The sequence below is a fragment of the Panthera tigris genome, chromosome D3 (genome assembly GCF_018350195.1).
Source record: "Panthera tigris isolate Pti1 chromosome D3, P.tigris_Pti1_mat1.1, whole genome shotgun sequence".
Classification (NCBI taxonomy): Eukaryota; Metazoa; Chordata; class Mammalia; order Carnivora; family Felidae; genus Panthera; species Panthera tigris.
The window spans coordinates 76,632,719-76,656,871 of record NC_056671.1 but is presented as its reverse complement, the minus strand read 5'-3'; the positions used below and the strand labels follow the sequence as shown (position 1 = coordinate 76,656,871).

At 52.0% G+C, this 24,153-nt stretch overlaps 1 protein-coding gene across 3 annotated transcripts in view; it reads left to right on the top strand.

Annotated features, from left to right (window-relative positions):
• Positions 1 to 22,691, top strand: part of ALPK2 (alpha kinase 2) — a 148,927-nt gene extending 126,236 nt beyond the window's left edge. For all 3 annotated transcript variants that reach the window (XM_042962760.1, XM_015536829.2, XM_042962759.1), the window contains exons 11-13: positions 2,278 to 2,495; positions 8,155 to 8,203; positions 21,036 to 22,691. In XM_042962760.1, coding sequence (XP_042818694.1) covers positions 2,278 to 2,495; positions 8,155 to 8,203; positions 21,036 to 21,264 — 496 coding nt within the window. In that variant the 3' untranslated portion in view covers positions 21,265 to 22,691. The remainder of the gene's footprint in view (positions 1 to 2,277; positions 2,496 to 8,154; positions 8,204 to 21,035) is intronic.
• The last annotated feature ends 1,462 nt before the right edge of the window (positions 22,692 to 24,153 follow it).

Sequence of the window (24,153 nt, the reverse complement as noted above, 5' to 3'; positions counted from 1 at the left end):
GGAGTTGGGGGACACGTGAGCGGTTCAGTTTGGGCTGTGTTAGATTTGAGATCCCTAGGAGACATCGATCGGAGACAGAGAGGAGGAGGCCGGAATGTGAGTGGGGGAGAGGGGAGAGGTCTGGATGGAGATTTCAGGGTGGAAATTGTTGACATACAGACCGCATTTCAAGCCAGGAGGTCACTAGCCGGTGTGGGCAGAGACAGGAGAGCCGTCCCGGGGCGTGTCAGAGGTTGGGGAGAAGTGAGAAGCCAGTGAAGGAGCCAGGGAAAGAGGAAACAATGAAGCAGGAAGAAAACGAAGAGGAAGGGAGTTTCTGGAAGCAGTGGGAAGGGGACTCCGAGAGATCAGCCGTGTCAGGCGCTCCTGAGGGCAAGTAAGACGAGGGCCGAGAAGAGACCGTTAGACTCTGCAACACAGAGTCTGCAACACAGGCTGCTGGTGCCCTTGACCGAAGCTTCCTTAGTGGGAGAGCATCTCTGAGTGGGTTCAAGAGACAAAGGGAGGGGAGGGATGGCAGACGGTGAGTCTGCAACTGACCTGGGTTTTGACGTAAACTGAGTCAGAAGTTGAGTGGGTTACGGGCCCCACGGGCTGCCCGGAGCTATTTCAGCATGTGGCTATGCCACTGGCAGTGAGTCGGTTTCCCAGAGGAAAATGGGATGCAGGAATGTGGGGAATGCTTGCTAGAGCCACATCCTGGGGCACCAGAGGGGTCGGGCAGATCCAGGGCACCAGCGGAAGAAGTGGTTTTGGGGTGGGGGGGCGGGGAGCCAGGAGGCTTCGTCCACAGTGGGGGAGGGGAGGGGAATATACGGGCACAGACCGAGGAGGCGGGACCGCGCAGCTCTTAGAAGCTCTCTTATTACTGTTGCAGCCTTCACAGTAAAACAGGAAGCGAGGTCATCAGCTGAAAGTGAGGTCGGGGAGGAGGTGCGGGCAGTCGGAGGCGAGAAGAGCAAGTTTGACATAGTCACGGTGGTGGCGGGAGGGTGGGGTGACCGCGAACCGATTGTGCTGACAGCCACATTCAGGATCTGATCACTTCTGCACTGGAGCTGCCTTCACGACCGGGCGGCCTCCTCACCGGCCTCCCTGCTCCTGTCCTTACTCCTGCACAGTCCCGTCTCCACAGGGTCGTCCGCAACACAGACGTGTGATAACGGCAGTCCTTTGTCCAAAACCGTCCGGTAGCCCCTCATCCAAAGGGATGTAAAGGGGAGAGTTTTTCAAATGGCCTTCCAGACCCCACAAGGTCTGGCTTCCTATGCCCTCCCTGGCCTCACGCAGCCGCTCCTATCTCCCCTTTGCTGACTCTACTGCAGCCACACACTGGGCCCTTGCTGTTCTTAGAACACACCCAGAATGCTCCTGCCCCAGCCTTTTCCCTTTATTGTTCCTTCTGCTTAGAATGCTCTTCCCATAGATGCCCTCATGGCTCCCTAGCTCCCTTCCTACAGGTCTCTGCTCAAACGTTCTTCCTTAGCAAGGCCTCTCTGATCTCCCTCAGTCAAATAGCAGCCCTTCCCTGACCCCTGAGCTCCCTAGCGCTTTTTCACTGCTTTGTTTTCTCACGTAGCACACGTACGTATTTGTTGCCCGCCTCTTTCGTTTAAATGTAAGATCCTTGCGGGGCACCTGGGTGGCTCAGTCGGTTGAGCGTCGGACTTCGGCTCAGGTCGCGATCTCGCGGTTTGTGAGTTCGAGCCCCGCGTCGGGCTCTGTACTGATGCCTCGGAGCCTGGAGCCTGCTTCAGATTGTGTCTCTCCACCTGTCGGCCCCTCCCCTGCTCGTGCTCTGTGTCTCTCTGTCTCTCAATAATAAATAAACGTTTAAAAAAAATTAAATGTAAGATCCTTGAAAGCAGAGCCCCTGTGTTCTTCACTGTTTTCTGGAACGGCATCTGGAAGACTGACCTGGAAACCACTGAATAAGTATTTGCTGACTGAATGGAAAGGAGGAAGGGAAGAAAAGGATATGATGGGTGGACACATGGCTGGCGGGCCACTGAGATATGACTGTAATGAAAACGTTCGTTTGTACGTGGGCGACTAAACTCCACCCCCCAGGAGGAGTTTCTGACCAACTCTAGGAACAAATGAAAACCAGAAATACATCTTTTCACCTGTTGAACAATCATTGCGGTGAGGGGTTAGCCTACATCTAAGGGGACCCAGGGATTGGTTCCCTGCTAATCCAAGTGAAGACAGAACACCCCCCTGGTCTTTGTTACCACCTGCGAATGTGACGTGTGCCCATGCTGTCTTTTCTTCCAGGATAATCCCTATTTTTCTTATCCACCGACCGGAGAACAACATCCCTTATGCCACGGTGGAGGAGGAGCTGATTGGAGAATTTGTGAAGTATTCCATCCGGGACGGGAAGGAAATAAACTTCTTGAGAAGAGAATCGGAGGCTGGTCAGAAGTGTTGCACCTTCCAGCACTGGGTGTACCAGAGAACGAGCGGCTGCCTCCTGGTCACGGACATGCAGGGTGAGGAAAGCAGCCTGCCCCGGGCTCCAGGGATGCTGTGGACCTGGAATGTTCCTGGGGATGTGGCCAGGGGGAGGCGGGGAGGTCTGCTGCATGTCTTTAAGAGTCTTTACCAGCAGAGGGCGTTACTAGTATCTCCTCAGAAGCAAGGTCTGACAGGGGCGCCTGGGTGGCTCAGTTGGTTCAGCATCCGACTTCAGCTCAGGTCGTGATCTCGTGGTCCGTGAGTTCGAGCCCCACATCGGGCTCTATGCTGACAGCTCAGAGCCTGGAGCCTGCTTTGGATCCTGTGTCTCCCTCTCTCTGCCCTTCTCCGACTTGTGCTCTGTCTCTCAAAAATAAATAGACATTAAAACACACACACACACACACACACACACACAAACAAGGTCTGACAAAAGAATCTGAAATGACCAGCCAAATGGAGTAAAAAAGTACATTTTAATTCATGCCAATAATGCTTTCCTATTACCACAGGCAACTAAAGATTGGCTTTATTGTTATGTCCTCAACAGGTGCAATTCAGAAGTATTTATGAAAATCTGGCTGTTCCAAAAGACACATTAAATTGTTTTTTAATCTTTTTAAATTAAAAACTTAAAAAAAATTTTTTTTTTTAAATTTTGAGACAGAGAGAGAGCAAGTGGGGGAGGGCAGAGAGGAAGGGAGACAGAATCCCAAGCAGGTTCCGCACTGTCAGCGCAGAGCCCCCTGTGGGGCTCGAACTCATGAACTGTGAGATCATGACCTGAGCCGAAGTCAAGAGTTGGACACCAACCGATTGAGCCAGCCAGGTGCCTGATAATTCATGGGTAGTAGGTGAGAGGGTCTTTCACAGTTCGGTTTAGATTTCAAGCTCCCCTAGCTCATTTACGGCACCTTGAATTTGTATACAAGCTGATGGGAGTGCATTTGTCGCATGCAGTGGCGTTATCATAATTAGGTTACCCACAGAGACGGCCCTGAGCCAAGTTGCGGTTTGGGGTCCCCCAAGAGAGGTGCCATGTTTTTAGAGGTTACCTCTCAGGAGTCGGGCAAGGATTGGACCTTTATTTGGGTAAGGTGAATCCTTCACTGCCACAAATGTCCAGATACTGATATCTGGGACAGGATCTCAGGAAACACCTAGGAGAGTGCAGAAATGTGACAGGCCGTGGGAAGGCGGCCAGTAAGGTCCCTTAGAATACGACCAGTTCCCTCTGTGGGTTGCTGAAGCTCATGCCTGCTGGGGAGACGCTGGGAGCCTGTGCAGAGCACGCTTCTCGGAACTGTCGCACCCAAGGAGCGAGGGAGTGGGGGTATTTGCACACCCACTGCCTGTAGCTACCAGTGGAAGGGTAGTCCTGGCGGGGGTGTTAATTCCTCTGCACTTGCCACCTGCACGGGGACAAGCCAGGCTGAGCGAAGCAGGCTCCCGTGATCAGAGAAAGTTCTCAGGCAAAGAAATGCTGGTGGCCCGTGGAGGTGGAACCAGTGTGCACGGAAACAGGGTGAGGGCACTGGGTGGGGCAGGAACGGCTTCTACCACAGGGGGTTTCCTCTTCCTCTTCCTTTCCAAATAATCATGCCGTGAAGACAAATCCGAACTATAATTGCATGCCCGCTGTAGGTCAGACGTGGTCACACACGAGGATCTCAAGCTCTACCTAGATCCTGGTGCTAAAGAGCGAGACTGCATCTCGGTTCTGTCCCCTCCGCCCCCCGCCTGCCCCCAGCTCACTAGCTCTTAGCCTTGGGCAGATTACTTACCTCTGTGCCTCAGTGCTTTACACGTGGGGTTGTTGTGAGCATTAAATAGAATAGTAAACTTTTGGCACAGCACTGCCGCACCATAAGTGCTCCCCATTTATTTAAAAAAAAATTTTTTTTTAACGTTTATTTATTTTTGAGACAGAGAGAGACAGAGCATGAACGGGGGAGGGGCAGAGAGAGAGGGAGACACAGAATCGGAAGCAGGCTCCAGGCTCCCAGCCATCAGCCCAGAGCCCGACGCGGGGCTCGAACTCACAGACCGCAAGATCGTGACCTGAGCTGAAGTCTGACGCTTAACCGACTGAGCCACCCAGCTCCCCATTTATTTTAACTTTTTGTTTTGAAATAACCAGAGACACAAGAAGTTGCAAAAATGTTCAGAGAGCTCCCCGTGTGCCCTTCACCCAGCTTCACCTACTGTTAACGTCTTACGTGACTCTCGTTCAGTGTCAAAACCAGGGGACTCGCACTGACCCAATAGAATTAACTAGGCTATGCACCGTGCTTGCAGGTCACCAGTTTTTGTAAGTCTTCATTTTTTCCAACGACTTTTGTGCCATCTTCATAATGACCCTGCAAAGCACATTATGATCCCATTTTGCAGGTGAGAAAACAGAGGCTCAGAGACGGTGCTTTAATTGCCTGCTGTCACTCCGCTAATAAGCAGAGGGGTCCACGACTCCACCCCTGTGATTTCTGACTCCAAAACCCAAGCTCTTTCCACTAAACCACAAATCTACCAATTTGCAAGAGATTTGCAAGCGTCTCCTGATGTTAAAGCTTCCAGCGAGGAACTTCTTGAAGACCAGCTGGGAAATGCAATGCTACAGTCTCGCAGATGGGGCCAGTCTGCATGTTGAAGGCAGTCATGTCTGCTCACTTTCTGAAGAGACTTCACTGCCACACGCACACACACACACACACACACACACACACACACGGTCTTAATACACAGCTATCTATTCTCATTAGACACTGGCTGTGCAATTCTTGATGGCCCCTCCATCTTTTCTCCTTCAGAGTTCATTTCGCGATAAATATCGTTCTTCTGGCGAAAAGCAACACCCTGGAGCTTCATGCACAGCTAGTTTCGCTTCCAGGCACTTGTAAACAAGTGTAGTGAAACGTTACGTCTCTCTGTAAGTGACATGTGCGGTTTAATGTGTTGGCACAGTGTATCATAACAATGTTTATTTACTCTCTGCTTCTGAGGAAAATCTCTCTCTAGTCATCATTGCTGTGCACAAGGTAGCACATCCATTTTCTAAATAACCTGTGCATTTTATAATTTTACTGAGACACTGGAATTAGGATGGAAAAACTAAACAAAACCCCAAGCAAACCCGAACTCAGCTATTACCTTCTTGGACTCTTTTTTTTTTTTAATTTTTTTTTTAACGTTTATTTATTTTTGAGACAGAGAGAGACAGAGCATGAACGGGGGAGGGTCAGAGAGAGGGAGACACAGAATCTGAGACAGGCTCCAGGCTCCAAGCTGTCAGCACAGAGCCCGACACGGGGCTCGAACTCATGGACCGCGAGGTCGTGACCTGAGCCGAAGTCAGATGCTTAACCGACTGAGCCACCCAGGCACCCCACCTTCTTGGACTCTTAAAAGCTATCCCCTGCCTGGTTGGGCTTGCTTGTTGACAGGATCGCCGTGGGTCCTGCCAGCTTGGGAGTCAAAGTCCCGCCTGTGATTTGGTCTTGGGATCTGCCCGCTGCTGGGACCAACCACTAAGGTTCCTAGGAAGCTGTTGCCCAAAAGACCCAAGGACTCACGTTCTGGAGAACAAATTTCTGATGCCGCCTACTTCCTTCCTTCCACCGGAAACAACCTGCAGATGACCGCTATCCCCAACTGGACTTCAAATTATTTTCCTGGAGACACATGGGTTAGCACATCATTAAACCGAGAGAGAGAGAGGTTTCCTTTTCAAAACTACATTCTGGTTTTCTAAACTGTAAGTGACCGCTGGTGATCGTGAGAGGCAGGAAAGGCAATGCCCAAGTTCAAGGACCCTTGTGCCAAATAACTTCTTAAAATTGGCCCTCGGTACAGCGCGGAGCTGTGATTTTTAAATACGGCTTTCCCCAAAAACAAGATATCCAAAGAGGGTTTTTACAATTTGGTGTCTTTATCTATCTATCTATCTATTTATTTATTTATTTATTAAAAAGCACAGTCCCTGTAATAAAGGCGATGTGCAACATTTCTACATACATTCTAGCTGTTCGCAGCTTTGAAAGAATGAGGTGAAGTAGTCGCCGGCTGCGAAAGAGCCTTTGAACTTGCCCGCTGGCTCTCCCAAAGTGCCGTGTCTGATTTAGCTCACAGGTGTGCTGCAGAAAAGCGCGTTGCGTCTGTCTGCCTAACCGGCCTGAATAGCAGCATGGCCTGGATTTCTGCCACGCTCCGGGCACATGCTACTGCGTCAGAGCATTAACCCATTAGGTTTCCTTTCCCGGGCCCCAGAAAAGGGCGCTTCGGGGAGTCGAGACCCACGGAGCTAGGTTGCCATCACGTCTAACCTCAGGGTTGGCTTGGGAGAAGATGGTTGCCTGTTCCTTTGGCCACAGCCCAGACTGGTTTCCGTGTGGCCAGGCCTCTCAGTGGGCAGGGCATCTGCTGGCCGTGGGGGATACAGCACTCACAGGCCTGGATAGGATAAGAGTTAGGGGCAAGAGAGGAGGAGGCAAGCCAGACAGACTGGTTGGTGGCACCGTGGACCCCAGGCCCTGCCATAGAAGGCCTGTGACTAGATTGCGTGAGTGAGGAAGAGGTCCGCTAAATCGGACCAAGTGCCCGTAGCCATCAGCCTAGAGAGACAGTGGCTGAATTGGTTCCTGGTGTGGCAGGGAGAGTCGGGAAAGGCCAGAGGCCACCCACACTCCGGGCACCGGAAAGGGGCGTCTTCCTCCAGATCTGGGAGAGGTTGAGGACATAGAGTGAGCCGGGCGTGCTCACTCCACTGCCTCTTGTCTGGGGAGATTTGTCCCAGAGCGTGCCTCTTCTCCACTTCCGTGTGCTTGGATTCCAGCAGGGATAGTGTGGCTCTTTGCTGAACCAGAGCGGAAGGCTCCGGCCGCTGTTCTGGTTGTTTGGCTTTGGTAGCCGGCCCTGCCAACGGGTGAATGGAGAGAGGTTAGGAGAAGCGTCAAAGGGTTGGGCCACGGGTGACACGCGTCAGCATCTCCAGACCAGTGGTTAAAAGCCTCCACGTAGCTTGGGAGTGTTTCCCCCAGGCCTAAAGCCAACCCAGAAAATCTTCTGTCCTCAACGGGGAGACCATCTTCATGGAGATGGGAAATCCCATATCTGGAGCTGGGCTTTGAACTGAACAGATGTCACCTTGAACTTTCTCACTGCCGACCTCACCCCCTCTCCCCCGGCCCACGCCCACGCCACCTGCCATTGCGCACGGGCTTCCACTTTCGATTTAGAAGTGGAGCGGACCGCAGCCCCGACCTGAGCATTTCTGGGCAGAGAGCTCCTGGGACAAGTGACAAGCCCAAGAGTCCCTCAGAGCGCTACCAGCCTCCCTCCTCCAGCAGAGGGCGCGGGCCGGGTGTGGACAGAGGACATCACTCCCCCAGCCACAAAGGGCTCAGGTGGCCTGGGGCGGCAGACCCCACCATTGGTTTCCACGAGACACAACTCCCCTCAGCTGCCGTCACAGGCCTGCTGTCCTCCATTGTCATCCCACAAAGCCCGACGTATGTCTGAAAGGCTGTCAGCCTCAGCAGAAAGCGGCCTCTGCTGATGGAAATGAGGAGGAAAAGTGTGTTACGTAGGAAAGAACTTGACCGTGAGGCTGTCACTACCCCTAGCCCCGGAAGAGGTGGCCGGTCCTTTCTGAGGACCCCCGTGAAACACAAATCCCATCTCCGCTCTCTCTTCCTACAGGTGTGGGAATGAAGTTAACTGACGTTGGCATAGCAACACTGGCAAAAGGGTGAGTGGAAAAAAAACCAAGCACGTTTCCTTCCACCCCGGGGTTCCAAACACCTGCCGGGCACACATACTGGGAAGCTATGTGGGCAGGTAGGTTTCTTGTCCTAACTGTGGATGATAGATGTTCTCGGGATGAATTCAATTCACTTCTGTCACTTACATAAAATATTTATGGACTTTGTTCTCGCAGGGAAACACATTTGTTTCCTAACTTTGAAACAAACAAGAACTCTGGAAACGCACTTCAAGATTAATTACTAACAGGACCGCCCCGGCGGGGGTGGGGGGGAGTGGGGGGGACCATGCCAGCATTATTGGGATTTCTTTCAATTATGAATATTCCATTTTTCTACCTTTGATAGCTTCACTATTAGAAGCCTCTTAAATTTTTTTTTTTTTTTTGTACTTGAACACAGTGAATTCCATTGGCACATTTTTAATGTATTTCCGTTCTCTCTTATCCACAAAAGCCCTTCAGGCGACTCCCACGCTTTCCTGGTGGTGGTTTCAGGAGCACATGGCTGGGGGAGAGCAGTGATGAGTTACTTTGGTTGTGGTGATGGCTTTGTTTTCCCAGTTTAGTGTGGGGTGTTGCTCTGTCCGGTGTGGGATATGCCCGGTCGGCCCTGCAGCATTTTCCCGGGTCATCTCTTGAACCACTGTGCCTTCTCTCTGCTTTGCGCGACCGCCATTGAGGAGAAAGCAGGCTCTTTGTGGTTCTTGGTGAAAATAAAGTTCTGGGTTGGAGCTACCACGGTTTTGGCCCGCCCCTGCTGTTCCCACGCGCGGAGACTGTTACGAGGAGGGAATAGACGGCAAGTGGCTTTAGAAGGGACGCATGCCTTGGGTTTTGTTACTGTTCAGGTATGGTGACGCCAGTCCTTTTCTAGATTGAAAAAGAAAACGATGGCCACTGAAAAGGTTTGTTGCCCACGGTCCCCAAGAGGGCCAGGCCCTGGGGTCCCCACAGGGAGGCACCACGGTCAGCCAGGAGGCAGGAGGAGTGTGGGGAAAACATGAGCCACGGCTTTTAGCTGGTTTTCCGGGGAAGGAAAGGGCGAGGCAGGGAAGGCAAGCTGGGAATTGGCTGGTTTGAAAAGCTTCAGTAGGCTCGGGGTCGGGGAGGGGGCTGCCCTAGTTGTCTAGCCCCTGCCCCGGCGCTAATATAGGGCAGGTATGAGACCTCAGTAGAAGAGGTGGTGGGAACAGGGGTTTTAGAGAGAGACTTGGGTTCAAATCTTGCTCATGCCATTTGCTTCTGACTCTCCCAGTGCTTCTTGTATTATAGGCATTTGTCTGGCCCTTGGGATGGGGGACCTACATCCTGGTTTGCCTGGGACAGTGCAGTTTTTATGCCGGCTATCCTAGCATCCACCTAGTTAGTCATTTTCTCCTGGACAAATTTCCCCATTTAGAAAATAAATTACGGGTGCCTGGGTGGCTCAGTGGGTTGGGCGTCCGGTTTCGGCTCAGGTCATGATCTCGCGGTTTGTGGGATTGAGCCCCACGTCGGGCTCTGTGCTGACAGCTGAGAGCTGACAGCTCAGAGCCTGGAGCCTTGGAGTCTGTGTCTCCCTGTCTCTTTGCCCCTCCCCCACTCACGCTATCTCTCTGTCTCTCAAAAATAAATAAAATATAAAAAAAAAATTTTTTTAAAAAGAAAAGAAATTATAGCATGCTATTTGTAAAGGGATTTCTCTGGACCTCAGAAGCACTTCCTAAGTAGGGCAGACCCCATGTTCTCTGGGGGACACTGTAAACTCAGCATCATGCTCACCTGGTTTGAATGCTGAGTTCTCATCTTACCAGCTATGTGGTCACGTGACTTTAAATTCTGGAAGCACTGATCTACAGGATGGGGACACAGGATGTCTTGAGGATTCCCCCTCCTCCCCGCACCGCCCCCCCCCCCCCGCCGTTAATCGACATCCAGGCCCTGAAGCTCGTATGCAGGCAATAAACATTGGTGATAAACATTGGTGTCCTTTCCCCCTCTTGCCTCAGCCTGACACCAACACCAATGCTGACACTGACACTGACATCATACCATTCTTTAGAACAACTTTGTACCAAAACAAAGCAGAAGTTTCAAAAACTAAGACAAGCTTAAGAGCGTGATTATTTAAGACATCTTTTAAAAGCGTCTTAACAGTCTCCGGGAACTCATTGCACGTTTTTCTCCTAATTTAAAAAGAAATCCAGTCCCTTGGTTTTGTTCTCTAATGTGACTTATCTGGCCCGGGACAGCTGCCCAAGACCCATTACCGGAGCTGATGGCTGGAGCCCAGCGCAAAATGTCTATAAAGTATCACTTACGGCCTTCCCTCCCAAGGAGTGGTCACAGAGGAGGAGGGAGAGAAGGGAATTCTGAGAGCTTTAGAAGGGATATTAGATCATCTTGTCCGTTGTTTTTCTGAAACTTTTCTGTAAACTTTTCCTAAGTTTGCAATTTCCACCCCCCACAAGAAACGTTTCTTAGAAGCCGGTTTAAAAAACTGATCAAAGGGGGACCCTCGGAGTGTAAGGAGTGGTTGGGAGTTCTCTTTGGAGGCCCCTCGGAACCCCTGTGCTCTGGATTGAGAACCGACAGCCACATCCCGCCTCCTTACTTCCCAAGTGAGGAGCATAGCACTGTGTGAAGTAAGGCGCCCCGAGGAAGAGGGGCAGGCCCTCAACATTTGGAGCCGAGATTCAATTGAAGAAACGCTCCAGTGGAAGCCGGTGGAAGCCCGGGCTGCCAAATGGAGCCCAAAGCGGGGAGACTTGGAAAGGGTTCTGATTCTGAGGCAGCTCGAAGACAGGCTGAGAAGGCTCCAGGTGGGAAACAGTAGCAAGCAGGGAGGAGAAAGTTGGGGAGCATTGCAGAGGCCAGCGGGCCTCCAGAGAGCAGGAGGGACGAACGGTGGCCGATGACATGCTTTTCTTGATTCACAGCAAGCGCCCCCACGGGCTTAGTTCGTCCATGCTGGAAAGAGAAGAGCCTGGGGAATGGGCACGGTCTTAAGAAGCGGTGTTCCTTGTAGGCGGCCTTATACATGGTCTTTAATCACGTGAGGAAGAGCACAAGGCATGGGTGGGAGGACTGCTGAGGCCAATCTGACTTACTTTACAACTAATTAATAATAATGAACAGGGGCACCTGGCTGGCCCAGTTGGAAGAGCCTGTGAGTCTTGATCTCAGGGTCGTGAGTTCGAGCCCCAGGCTGGGAGTAGAGATTACTAAAAACAAACTTAAAAAATTTTATTTTTAAATAATAAATAATACACTGTATTGTTTAGAACAGAAGAAGATCTCCCAAATTTAGGGCCTTTTTCTGGCCGGCAGTGGTCAGGGTCTTTTGCAGGAAGAGAAGCCATTGTGACATTTAAAGAAAATAGTCCCTTATGTCTCAGTCTCCACCGTATGCACGAGTGAGGCAAGGGCAGAGAGTGAGGGAGGCACAGAATCTGAGGCAGGTTCTAGGCTCTGAGCCGTCAGCACAGAGCCCGAGGCGGGGCTCGAACTCAAAAACTGCAAGATTGTGACCTGAGCCAAAGTCAGATGCTCGACCGACTGAGCTACCCAGGTGCCCCGTGACTTACTTGTTTTAATTCAGCTTTGCCTGGTAGTATGGCCCCTAAAGCAGAAGTATGTCCTATCTCTCCTGGGAGCCAGCGACGGGAACATGTGTGAAAACGCATCACCTGTACCTCAGTGCCTGTCATCTTTCAGCAGTGGCGAGTGCGAGAACCTCAAGTTACACAGCATGGCAAACAGCACGGTCACAGCCTAATAAGCCATTTTCTAGGCAGACCCCGGATACTGACGGGAGAGTTGAACATTTTTCCGATTTGAAATTGCTTCGCCATGTAGAGTTCTTTGAAGGGGAAAATTAGGACAATGCCTAATTCTGTAACTGGAGAAATTAGAAGTGGAACCAAAGCAAAACCAGTGCCAACCAACACTCGCAGGGGAGCAGACCTGCACGTGTCACAGTCTGTCCTGCAAACACACCCACCTCCCCAGCCAGCAGCTGATGAATTTCTGGGGAGATGGCGTGATTGGGATTAGCCACCAGAGGGCGCCAGAGCCAATATGTTTTTCAACCCTTTATAGAAGGCTCAAAAAAAAAAACCCAAACTCATTTTTATGTTGCCAGATTGAAGTAAAACAAAGAGTACCCTGAGCAGATTTCTTCCCAGTTGGTAAGCATTGAACCAAAATCGGTTTGATATGAGTAGCCACAAAGGACAAAGGACACTCCCCAGGGGGACCACCAGTTAGCTATCCTGAAATGTGTGGCGATGTCCGGTGTCCCTGACATGGAAACCGAATTCCGGAGACCCTGGACAGAATGGCAAATGGCTTGCTCCCTGCGGAAGGGCAGTAAGGACCTAAACAACATGGTAAGGAGCATGGTAAGGACAGTTGCCTGGAGAAAGCAGGTTCTACTGATGTCATTTTGTCCAGCTCTCATCCTACAAGCCATGAAAAAGAGGAGAGACAAAAAAGGACTGCCACCTTCAGTCAGGCTGAGTTCCAGAAAAAAAAAAAAGGCTCTGCCCTCACTGCCCACCGTGAGCCTCGTGTGCCCATGGGTGGTCGTCACAAGTCTGGGACCCCACTGTACCTGGAGAGAAAGGGGCAGTGCAAATTTGGGATTTGTATTCAATAGGATTTGTATTGAAGATACACAGCTCTACGGCAGGCTTGTGTGCACACATGTGCACGGTGTATGTGTGTGTGTGTGTGTGTGTGTGTGTGTGGTGACTCCAGGCGGGCTAGCTAACTCTCCAGGCGGGCGCGTGACTCTGCCAGGAAGGGAGGAAACCAAGGGACTTGGGAACAGAATTTCCCGACATCATGTGAGTGCTTCTCACAGCAGGGCTGTGGCTGTAGAACCCACACGTTCTAGCTGACTGGCCAAGGCGGGCTTCAGAGGACAGCCTTTCAGGTCTGAGGGACCTGAGAAAGGCGCTTTGCCCCCTAAATGTCCGCTTTCCCCCGTTGCCCTCCTTGTCATCTACCCTGGAAGGCAGTCTGCATCCCATCTCAATCTGATCAAGCCATCTCGCGGTGGAGCCGGTTGGCCAGTGGCTGGTTTGTTTGGCCAGTCTTGGCCATCAAGGAGGTCTGGGGGCCCACGAAGGGAACATTTACCTTCCCCTCCCTTCCACGATTTTGGCAAGGCATTGCTACTAGCAATGTTCTCGGTGTGAGTTCAGAGTCTCCTGGACCCAGGAGTCAGCAAGGACATACCCGTTCCACGGAGTGGGAATAGCGTGGCAGCTTCCTGGTCTTTGCCCCAAAGTCTTTCAGATGACAGTACGGTTGGAGTTGGGGGGTTCTTCCCATGCCTCGGCACTACCCACCCCCTCGCCCCGCCCAGTCACCCCCAGGACCCGAGGACCCACAGCCAGGCTCCTCGTCCTTTGTCATCCAGCCTCAGAGGCACGTCTGAACCAAAAGACCATCTGGAGAGATTGCTGGATGTGAGATCGGCGGCTGCAGGACAAACCTGGGAGACGGTAGGAGGGAAATGGAAGATGAGGACGCAGTGAGGGCCGAGAGGGTTCACGAGCGCCTGACACCAGAGGGCTGGAGGAAGCCCAGAACTGTCCGGAAAGGAGCCACCAGCGCTCTCAGGAAGGTCCGAGCAGAGCACAGCGGAGCTAGGTTGCCCGAACCGAAGAGGGGGGTGTGCAGAGATGCCACGGACTCAAGTGTGTTAATAGAAGAGAAGACAGGAAGGCTTCTAGAAGGTAGCTGGAAAAAGGAGTGGTGTGTGTGTGTGTGTGTGTCTGTGTGTGTAGCCCAGAGAGAAGTAAAGAACGAGGGGCTCACTGTGGACTGATAGGATTTTGGGGCTTGTCCCATAAAGAAGGTCCCTCAGTCAGCGCTGGCCGGTCCTGAGCACTCTCAGTGTGGCCGGCCCTCCCCCCTCCTCCTGCCCCAGGCATCTGACGGTGAAGCCCTGATCCCCTTTGGCCTTGACTGCCCAGCCCCGTGCCCTAAAGAGGCTCCCCCCTCCGCAGCTAAAATGGGGGGCGGGCGTTGGGAATCCCCACTCTGGGGCTGAGGACGGTGGCTGACTCTCGGACCGCCTATTTCATGGCTGTCTTGCCTCCAGTGTCCCCTCCTTGGCCTCTGTGTCCCGACTTCAGTTTGTGTCTCAGATATTAAGGAGAGGACTCCATGCTTCCTCCACACCCACGGGGACGAGACTTATGGTCTCCAGAATGGAGCACGGACCATCACGGAGGCTCAGTTCTCCCTCGCCTCCCCAGGGCCCCGGCCCTGCTCCCTCTTCCTCGGGGATCACAGCCCAGAGCCCCTCCTGGTTTGGGCATGCCTTCAGAAGCAAGACAGCAGGAGCCGTGCAAGCGTGCAGGGCTTCTGGAATGCCCCTGCCAGCAGAAGCAGAGAACCAGACTCGTGGGCTGCATTTGTCCTCCTGTCTTTACGTTTCCCCTTTTTTTTTCCAGCCTGGGCAGAAGTCAGAGAAGTGCCAGGGCCTGTTTCCATGGTAGCAGCCCCCTGCTGTAACTGGGGGCTGAGGGAGGGGCCGGAGAGGAGGCGTGAGGGCAGAGAGTGGGCAGGGGGGAGCAGTGGGGGCTGGGAGCCAAGGGGAGGAGCTGGGGTGGGTTCTCGGGGTTGTGGGACGGCTTGAGCAGCCCTGTGACCGCGGCTCTGACTTACCCTGGGGGCGGCGTGGGAAACTGCCCGACACGGGCGGGGCGCAAGGACAGCCACAGGAAGGCTAGAGCCGTAGCAGTGGTGGCCGGACCAGGGTTTCCATGGTGTTTGTGGGGGTGGGGTGCAAAGAGCAAGGGAGGAAGGTCAGCTTGTACAAGGCAACCTCAGAATGCAATTTGTATAGAAAACACAGATTTGGTTACATTACAGCGTCCCTACCCCCCAAAGAGCTCAGTGACTCTGACAGAAGCACTTTCAAAGGGATCTATGTGCTGTTAAATAATCTCGGGAAACCCTGGGTTGAATAAGTGTAGGAGGTTTCTTTGGTGTGAGGCTTCATAGGGGTGTTTAAAGAGCCAACGTGTGATTGGAAGGCCCGCAGGGGCAGGGAGAAAGATTATGCAATATTAATCACAGCGCTTATGCCACAGGATTATTTTCTATTTCAAAGCATCTTGTGGGACTTACTGCTCCATATTTTGGGAAATGCCGACCCACGGGAAAAAAATCACATAGCATGGCTCACGGAGCCTTCCAGAAACGTCCTCTGGCCTCAGCTCTCCTCAGAACACCTGCCTTGCTGAGGACATCCTCTGCCTTAGCACCTTTGCCCGTGCTCTCCCCTCTGCCAGATAAACCCCAAGCCGTCCTTCCTGTGTGAATCCTTCTTGGGACCCACCACGCAGTGGGAAAACCCCCATCTCTCAGGTCCCTGGAGCTGTTTATCACGGCATAGTGTAATTATTTGTTTATGGGTCTGTCTTCCCTACAAGAGGGCCAGCTTCTGGAAAAGCTGAATCCTTTTTAATCCTCCTGAATGAAAAAACAAAAGAACAAATAAAGAAATGGAGGGTGTTGATGGGAGTGCAGGAATATTAGATGGTTCCAGAGTGGGAGGCTTCCCAGGGCCCCTCCTTTTACATGTAGATGGCAATCTGTTCCACCTGTTCATAAATCCAGCCCAGGCTTTGCTGTATACACACACACACACACACACACACACACCCTGAAACAAGAGGTTTATTTCAATTCCTCACCCCCGTCTTCAGCCTGAATTCTGTGTCCTTGTAGTCATTCCCTATAAATTAAAATTTTCTTCAGAAAGGATATCACACTAAAACTTCTGTTGTAAAGAGTCTCTGCCTTGCTTCTGCAAAGCTTACCAACGAGTGGCAATTCAATTCTATTGCTCTTCCTTGTCCCACCGAGTTTTCTTTAACGGATCCCTTCTTAAGCCAGACCAAAAAAAAAAAAAAAACCACCTTAATTTGTTCAACACAGCCAGATCTGGAAGTTTCTGCCACTTGGCTCCACCCCCTCCCCCTCTCCAGGTGTGTTTGGAGGCAATAGGAGGCACAGGGGAGCCGTGATAAGCTGAGAGAGAAGCCGACCCTGCCGTCAGTTGACGATTTTTGCATGAGCCCCTTGTCAAGATGAGAGAAGACAGGAATAGTTTCTCAGCAAGCAATCAGACTGGCCTGGCTGGCAACACGTAGTGAGGACTGAATAAATCCGTGCCGAGTCAGGGCAGGATTGTAGAAATAGAGAGCTTCCTAGCCCCTCCAGAAGCAGGCTCTGGGATGTTGTATGACCCAAGTTTCAAGGACAAACGATACACCTGTGTCCCGACTTAACTATGAAGGCGCCGGGGCTCCCGGGTGGCTCAGTCAGTTGAGTGTCCGACTCTTGGTTTCAGTTCATGTCACGATCCTAGGGTCATGGGATCGAGCCCTGCGTCCGGCTCTGCCCTGAGTGTGGAGCCTGCTTAAGAATCTCAGTCTCTCCCTTTGCCCCTCTTCCCCTCCCACACGTCGCTCTAAAATAAAAAATAAAAAGAAAAACTCTTAAAAAATTAATTAATTAATTAAAAGGTGTCTCCAAGGTCCAAAGGGGTGGTGGACTTGAGGTCTTCATGCTTTAGTTTGTCTCCTTACTCCTTGGGATTCCTGGACCAGTGGCATCAGTAGCCCCTCAGAATTCATTAGAAGTGCAGGAGCTCAGACCCATCCCAGACCTTCTGAGCCCAAACTGGCATTTAAAAAAAAATTTTTTTTTGATGTTTATTTATTTCTGAGAGAGAGAGAGAGAGACAGTACCAGCCAGGGAGGGGCAGAGAGAGAGAGGGAGACACAGAATCCGAAGCAGGCTCCAGGTTCTGAGCTGTCGGCCCAGAGCCCGACGCGGGGCTGGAACTCGCCAGCTGTGAGATCATGACCCGGGGCCGAAGTCGGATGCTCAACCCACCGAGCCACCCAGGTGTCCCCCACACCGGCATTTTAACAAGATTCCTGGGTAATTTATATGCACCACCCCCATCCGAGGGGAAGTTATTTAAGAAAAGGCCCCACTGAGTGCTGTTCAGTGGAAGGAATTTATGGTTCTTCTTCTGGAGGCAGTGAGGGAGGACGGGCAGATTAACTTAAAGTGATGGGCTGGAAAATTACACTAACTTGAGGTTACGGATAAAAAGACCCAGTGAGTAAAACTGCACAGAGCTAAGCTTTCTAGCAATGGAAGCGTGTGAAGTTCTATGAGGTGCTTTATCCCGTTGCATTGGATTCCCAGGGCCACCGTAACAAATGACCAGAAGCTGGGTGGCTCAGAACAACAGATATTTATTCTCTCGCGTTCTGGTCGCCAGGAGTCCAATCCCAGTGTCAGAAGAGTGGGTTCCTTCTGGAGGTTGTGAGGGAGGATGCACCCCACGCCTCTCTCCTGGCTTCCCAAGGGCCCCACGCCTCTCTCTTGGCTTCCTGAGGTGGCGGTCAACCCTTCGCATTCCCAGCCTTGTGGACGTGCCTCTCCAGTCTCTGCCTCTGTCATTGCACGGTCTTCTCCCTGCGCGTCTGTATCTGCTCTCCCCTTCTTACATAGACGCCCATGATACTGGGTTAAGGGCCCACCCTACTCCCGTGTGACCTCATCTTAATGACATCTATACTAACCCTATTTTTTTTTTTAGGGCTTATTTATTTTTGAGGTGGGGGAGGGGGCAGAGAGAGAGGGAGACAGAGGATCTGAAGCGGGCTCTGTGCAGACAGCAGAGAGCCCGACTCAGGGGCTCGAACTCACAAACTGTGAGATCACGACCTGAGCTGAAGCCAGATGCTTAATCGACTGAGCCACCCAAGCGCCATATTCTGAGGTTCTAGGAAGGACGTGCCATTTGGGGGAGACACTGTCCAGCCTTGTGCATCTGTCTAACAAGATCAACGGCGGTGAGTGCAGTGGGGATAATGCTGGAGAGATGCCAGGGTATTTCAGATTCACAGTCCCCTCTACTCCTCGTGGCTCGTGTGGCATGGAAGGCGGACCACAAGCAGGAGAACCTGGACACCCCATTGCTTGGTGTCGGAAAGAGAGCTTGGTGTCCTTTGAAACGCTCCGGCTTAATTGATCTCGGAACACAAAGGATGTGGCCTTGTTTCCTTTTAAGGCGTCAGCGATGGCTGTGAGTTTGAGAGAACCAGAAGTCATGGCCGAAGCCCAGCATCCCTGACTGAGACCATCACCACGTTGAGAAAGGGGAAAGATTTTTAATTCTGGGGATGCTAGGTAGCCAGAAAAGGTCTACAGCTGTGATAGGCGAGGGATGGGAGTTCATTATTGTGTGATGTGCCAAGTTGATTGTCCAAAATTGGACCAAGAGAGAAAGGGAAGTCCCAAAATGTGATCTGGAGGCCCCCTTGGGCCAAGGTGAGGTAGCTCTGGGGACGGGGCTTCTATCCACCTGTTTCCTTGGCCTTTATTGAAAAGCCTCCCCTGGACAGGTATGTCGGGAATCAGTATCCTGGGAGAGATCACAGTCTGTGCGGAGAGGTGAGGCACACCCTGAATTCTGAGAAGTGGATGTCGTTCTCCTAAAGATGGAGGGAAGTGGTTGGAGGTGTTTCTCCTCGTGGTGAGGGCGGGAGCAGGGAGGACTCCACGAGAATGCACTTGAGCTAGGGCTTTTGGGGAGCCGGGGGCGGAGAAAGACCGGGGCTCCTCGACTGAGCAGAGCAACCTTCCCTGTAAAGCCTCACCATTGCCCACGGCGGCTCTTGTGACATCCAGCGGTCCCTGCTGCCCTACTCTGGCTTTCCGTGAGGACTCTAAAGAAAGAGGGACAGGGGCGCCTGGGTGGCTCAGTCGGTTAAGCGGCCGACTTCGGCTCAGGTCATGATCTCGCGGTCCATGGGTTTGAGCCCCACGTCGGGCTCTGTGCTGACAGCTCAGAGCCTGGAGCCTGTTTCAGATTCTGTCTCCCTCTTTCTCTGACCCTCCCCCGTTCATGCTCTGTCTCTCTCTGTCTCAAAAATAAATAAACGTTAAAAAAAAATTTTATAAAAAAAAAGAAAGAAAGAAAGAGGGACATAGAGGAAAAGAAGGTGCCAGATTTCCGGGAAGAGGTCTGGGCCCTCAGGGGCTACTGGAGAGGACAGACCCTGCTGGGCTGCCCGAAGTCCTGCTTCTTCGTCCACACTCAGTCTTTCCCATTCCAGAGCATGGGAACCATTATAAAAGGGCTCGCTTCGTACCCAGCATTACACACTTGGCCGCCAGACGACGCTTAAGAAGGGACAATCGAATTTTCTGGGAGGTCCCAGGGTGAGTTAGTGATTTTTCCCTGCAGAGACTAGATGTTGTCTGAGTGTTTAAAAGCCTCCGGGTGGCCTGAGACGGGTGGCCGTGATGTGTTTCCAGGGATGTGCTTCAACAGGGAGGCTGCCCCTGCCCATGACCTTCCTGGTTTGTCTGAGGCGGGAGGCCTCCCTCCAGCAGGAGGACGGGTTTGGCTTTCCATCACGTCTGATGAGCACAGGCCCACGCGGCCTCGCGGCCTGCCGGGGGCGCTCAGGCGCCAGAGAAATGCAGTGGGGCTGACATTTCCGCCTGTCACGCCATGTCCTATGGAAGATAGAGATGTAAAGATGATGAGGAGGTTAGCAGTGGAGAATTTTCCTACCCTGCTGGATTCAGCCCCTGTCTTGAGCGGACTTTTTCTTCCAGGAGGGAGCTTGGCTTTTAGAAACCAAGGCATTTCTCACAAGCAAAAATGGACTGCGGGTTCCTGCAGGGGTGAGGGGGGGCAGAGCGTTCCCTCGCAGGGAGGAGGAGGAGGAGGAGAAGGAGGGAGCAGGCTGCGTTTATAACAAACTGGTCAAGACAGAGCTGCTCTGGTTCCAGAGATGAAAGGAACCTTCCACTCCCCTAAGAGCTTCCAACCCGGCGTGGATTTCACGGGGAAAAAGCGCACAGTCTCGGTCCCCATTCATTCCAGGTTTCCTTGACCTTCGTGGTTTCTACCAGCAAATGAAAGAGGCCGGGTTTCGTGTTTGTGCTATTAATCAGCCGTGGCCAGAACTGTCCCCCAGCCAGCAGGGCCCGCCGTGAAAAGGGCCCTGGGCTTTGTCAAACACGGGCTCCACCATCGTGGTCTCGATGCCTCCATCATTTTTGAACGAGGAGCCCATGGTTTCCTTTTGTTCGGGGGCCTCACAAATCATGCCGAACGTTCTGTGTGCCGGGCTCACCCCCGCTCCCCCGTTTACCTGCCTCATCCTTCAATGTCGGCTTCCACATCCCTGCCACGGGACGGCCTGTGATGATATTGGTCATGACAGTAACTCGGCCCATGAGTTCAAGCCCCACATCAGGCTTTCTGCTGTCAGTGCAGAGCCTGCTTCAGGTTCTCTCTCTCTCTCGCTCTCTCTCTCAAAAATAAATAAAAATATTTAAGCAAGAGAAAATTCTAAACTAAATAATGTCTTCCAGCCCCAACGTTATAGAATTTTTTTTTATTCAGAACCTCTGGGCGGGATAGGGTGGCTTTCAGACTACCAAGAGATCTAGTTTTTATCAAGATGGTCCAGCACTAGTTACTATGACTAAAAGAAAAAGGCAAATAGTATGCTGTTTCATTGGAACCGTAAGCATCCAGAACACTTGTACCATCACAGGCCTTTGGTCTGGAATGTGCATGCCTGTGGGCCTCGGCCTTTACTTAATCCCACAGGCTTTGTTTCTCCTGTCAATAGTTGTGGCGGAACATTCGGCCATCCTTGCCCGGGGTCGGAATCAATGTGTTTTCCATCTCCCATTAGTTTCCCCTTCGAAGGCTGGTGAAAGTGTCCCGTGTTTTAACAAGTATGTGTCCTTCTACCCAAACCCACAGGTACAAAGGATTTAAAGGCAACTGTTCCATGACCTTCATCGATCAGTTTAAAGCCCTACACCAGTGTAACAAGTATTGTAAAATGCTGGGCCTGACATCACTTCAAAACAACAGCCAGAAACAGAAGAAGCCGGCCGTCACGAAAAGCAGAATTCAGCCAAACTCCACAACCGCAAAGAAGGTGGTGCCCGGGAGCCCAGCGGGAAAGAAAACCTCGCACCCCCTGTGAACGAACGGCCACCAGCTCGCGGCACATAGTCTCGTGGGCACACGTCTGAAAACGCTCGAGAGAGAGCACCTAGCCTGCAGAGCGCCGGTGACGGTCCCATGTCCGACTGCCCGTGCCCCACGCTGCTCCCAAACTCATCGCCTGCTGTCTTCCCTGAGATGATTTCGGAGCAGGATTTGCGACCAGACGTGTGGAGAGGCGAAATCGACGGTCACTCTCAAAGACAGCCCAGCTTTGTACCCACCGGCTTCACGTTCTGTGTCTCTTTGTGTGGGTGCACATGGTTGTGTTGTCAGGGACTTGGTGCCCTGTCCACAGCCCCCCCCCCGCCCCCATTCCTAACCTTGGGATTTCTAGACGCCTCCAGCTGCTGTATCAACAGAAAACGTGAATTCCTTCATGGGGTCGAGTTGTCACGCTAGAGTGGAACGTCCTGTTGTGGCCAGAGGTGACTTCCAACAGAAGGGCCGTTTCCCTCATTAGTCGCACATCTGGCTATAATTCTCTGTGTCATTAAATTCACACTTACCCAGAAAGTGGGAGATGCAGAGATGAGCGCAGACCCTTGTTCTTTCGAATTGGTGCCATATTTCACATTCCCCCAGGATTAGCAATTTGGCCATTTCCTAATCAGTGTACCGGAGCACGAAGTATTTGCATCCCTGTTCTCTCCGCATTCTTCCGTCACAGTCTCTGTTCGATAGTGACCCTGCGCTATAAACCCCGCGGCTGACCCACGTCGGACCACACCAGAAGGTGGTGTGGAGCCTGCTGGGACCCCCCAGCTCCCCGGGAGCCTGGCCCCTCCCCGCATCCCACAGTCTCCTTTCCTGCCAGTTGGGGTCCTGCCCAGCTGTCGGGCAGAACGGCAGCGACCCACATCAGGCAGGAAGAAATGACATAGAGACCGCTCAGGGATGGTTTTATGCACCCCAAACTGAGAGAGAAAATGTCTGCCTCCCCACTGGTTTGTTGTGGTGGTTGTTAAATTGACAATTTTTTAGAGCAGCTTTGGGCTTCCGGACAAATGAGCGGCAAGTATGGAGGGTTCCCAAATGCTCCCTCACCCCCTACTCCATCGTTTACCCCTGTTACTATCATCATGCGTCAATGTGGACATTCGTCGCACTTGAGGAGCAAATGTTATACATCATGAGTCATTAAAGTCCACAGCGTACATTAGGGTTCACTCTTCGTACATTCTCTGGGTTTTGACACACATGTAATGACACATATCCACCATCACGGTACCCTACAGCGTGGTTCCTCTGCCCTACCGGTCCCCAGCGCCCCACGGATCCTTCCTTCCTTCCCCCGCCCCCGACTCCTGGTAGCCACTGGTCTCTCACCGTCCCCATCGTTCTGCTTTTTCCAGAACGCCATCATACAGTAGTTGGATGCCCACAGTGTGCGGCCTTCTTAGGTGATAGATTTCAACTACTCCCAGACCGTACCGTTAGGTCACCTCTGAGCAGCGTCATCGCTGCTTCTCAAATTGCAAGTTCGCACGGATCACCCGGGGCTCTTGTGAAAATGCAGGTTCTCGTTCAGTAAATGTGGGGACGGGGGCGAGGTTCTGCATTTCTGGCACGCCCAGGGGCTCCCCGTCCAGCCGGGGACCACACTTGGAGAGAGCGTCACACCACAGATAGAAGGGTCCTGAAATGCCGAGGGGCCGGACCTCCTAGAATTCAAACAACAACGCCCTGTAGGAGCACCAGCGGCCTCTCTGCAAGGATTTGTGAAGTAGCTGTTTGGCCGCAAGGAAGAAACCCCTGGGCGGCACCGGCTCCAGGCCCTGGAGTACCTTGGTGGCTCCCCCCGCCTCTCTTGAGGCCCGTGGGCCTCAACAGATTTCTGGCTTCTTCTTCCGTGCACGGGCACGGGCTTTTGACAAAAAAGAGAGCATACACGGGAGTTTTGTTTTGAAAAGGCATTAGGAGGAGAAAACACTTCAGTCAGTCACCTGTCCCTTCAGAAAACCCATCTCTAGCCGTCCTTCCGAAGTGATTCCCTGGCTACAGATGAAAATGCTCATTTTACTATCAGGCAGCCTGTGGCCTGCTTTCCCCATACAGATCCTACAGAGGTATTTAGCAGAGGAGTTCTAGAAGGTTCCACAAGAGCAAAGAGGCGCAGGGTGCCTTTTGATCAGAATGAGTGTATGCATACACACACACACATACCCACGTGAGTGTGGGTATGACCAGAGCCCTCTGAACAGACCACGGTACTTTCTTTAGTAATAATTTGTAATTATAAAAATAATATCAACATAAGTAATAAAGAATAAAAAATAAAAAATTCTAGAAAGGTACAGAATGAAAAATCAAAGTACCCTGTAACTGGCTTCCCCTCTGGCTGGCTTTGAAGTTGAATTTGGAGAGATAGTCAAGGGGAAAGGATCTTCTCCGAGACTTTGCAGGTGACAGCTCATGGGGTGGCTCCCTCGGATGGAGCTGTCCTGTCCTCCTTTCGTGGATGCTTAGATTTTTTCCCCCCCGAAATGCCTTTATTGTTTATTGTAATCAGATTTCATCTGTTTGAAAACATTTGGAGGACCAGGGACAGAAGGGGATCCAGGGCTCCCACGGACAGACTTTGTGGGGTGGCGTGGCCATCTGTCCACCACCCAAACCCTGACCTTCTGTTCTATGATGAAAGGCTGTTTTCCTTGCACAAATAAAGTGAGTGGGCGCTCTTAACACTAAGGATACCATTTTGGGGCCTCAGAAATGCCCACATCCACGGCCATTGTTTTAGCTCAGTTTGCACATGTTGAATTTCTCTTGATTTTCCTATTTGCCTTCAGAAGTGTGCAGCGTTAGGTCTATAAACACAACGCTCAACCGAGGCACTGAGCCGGGACACCCTAGGGGGGCCAGCTGG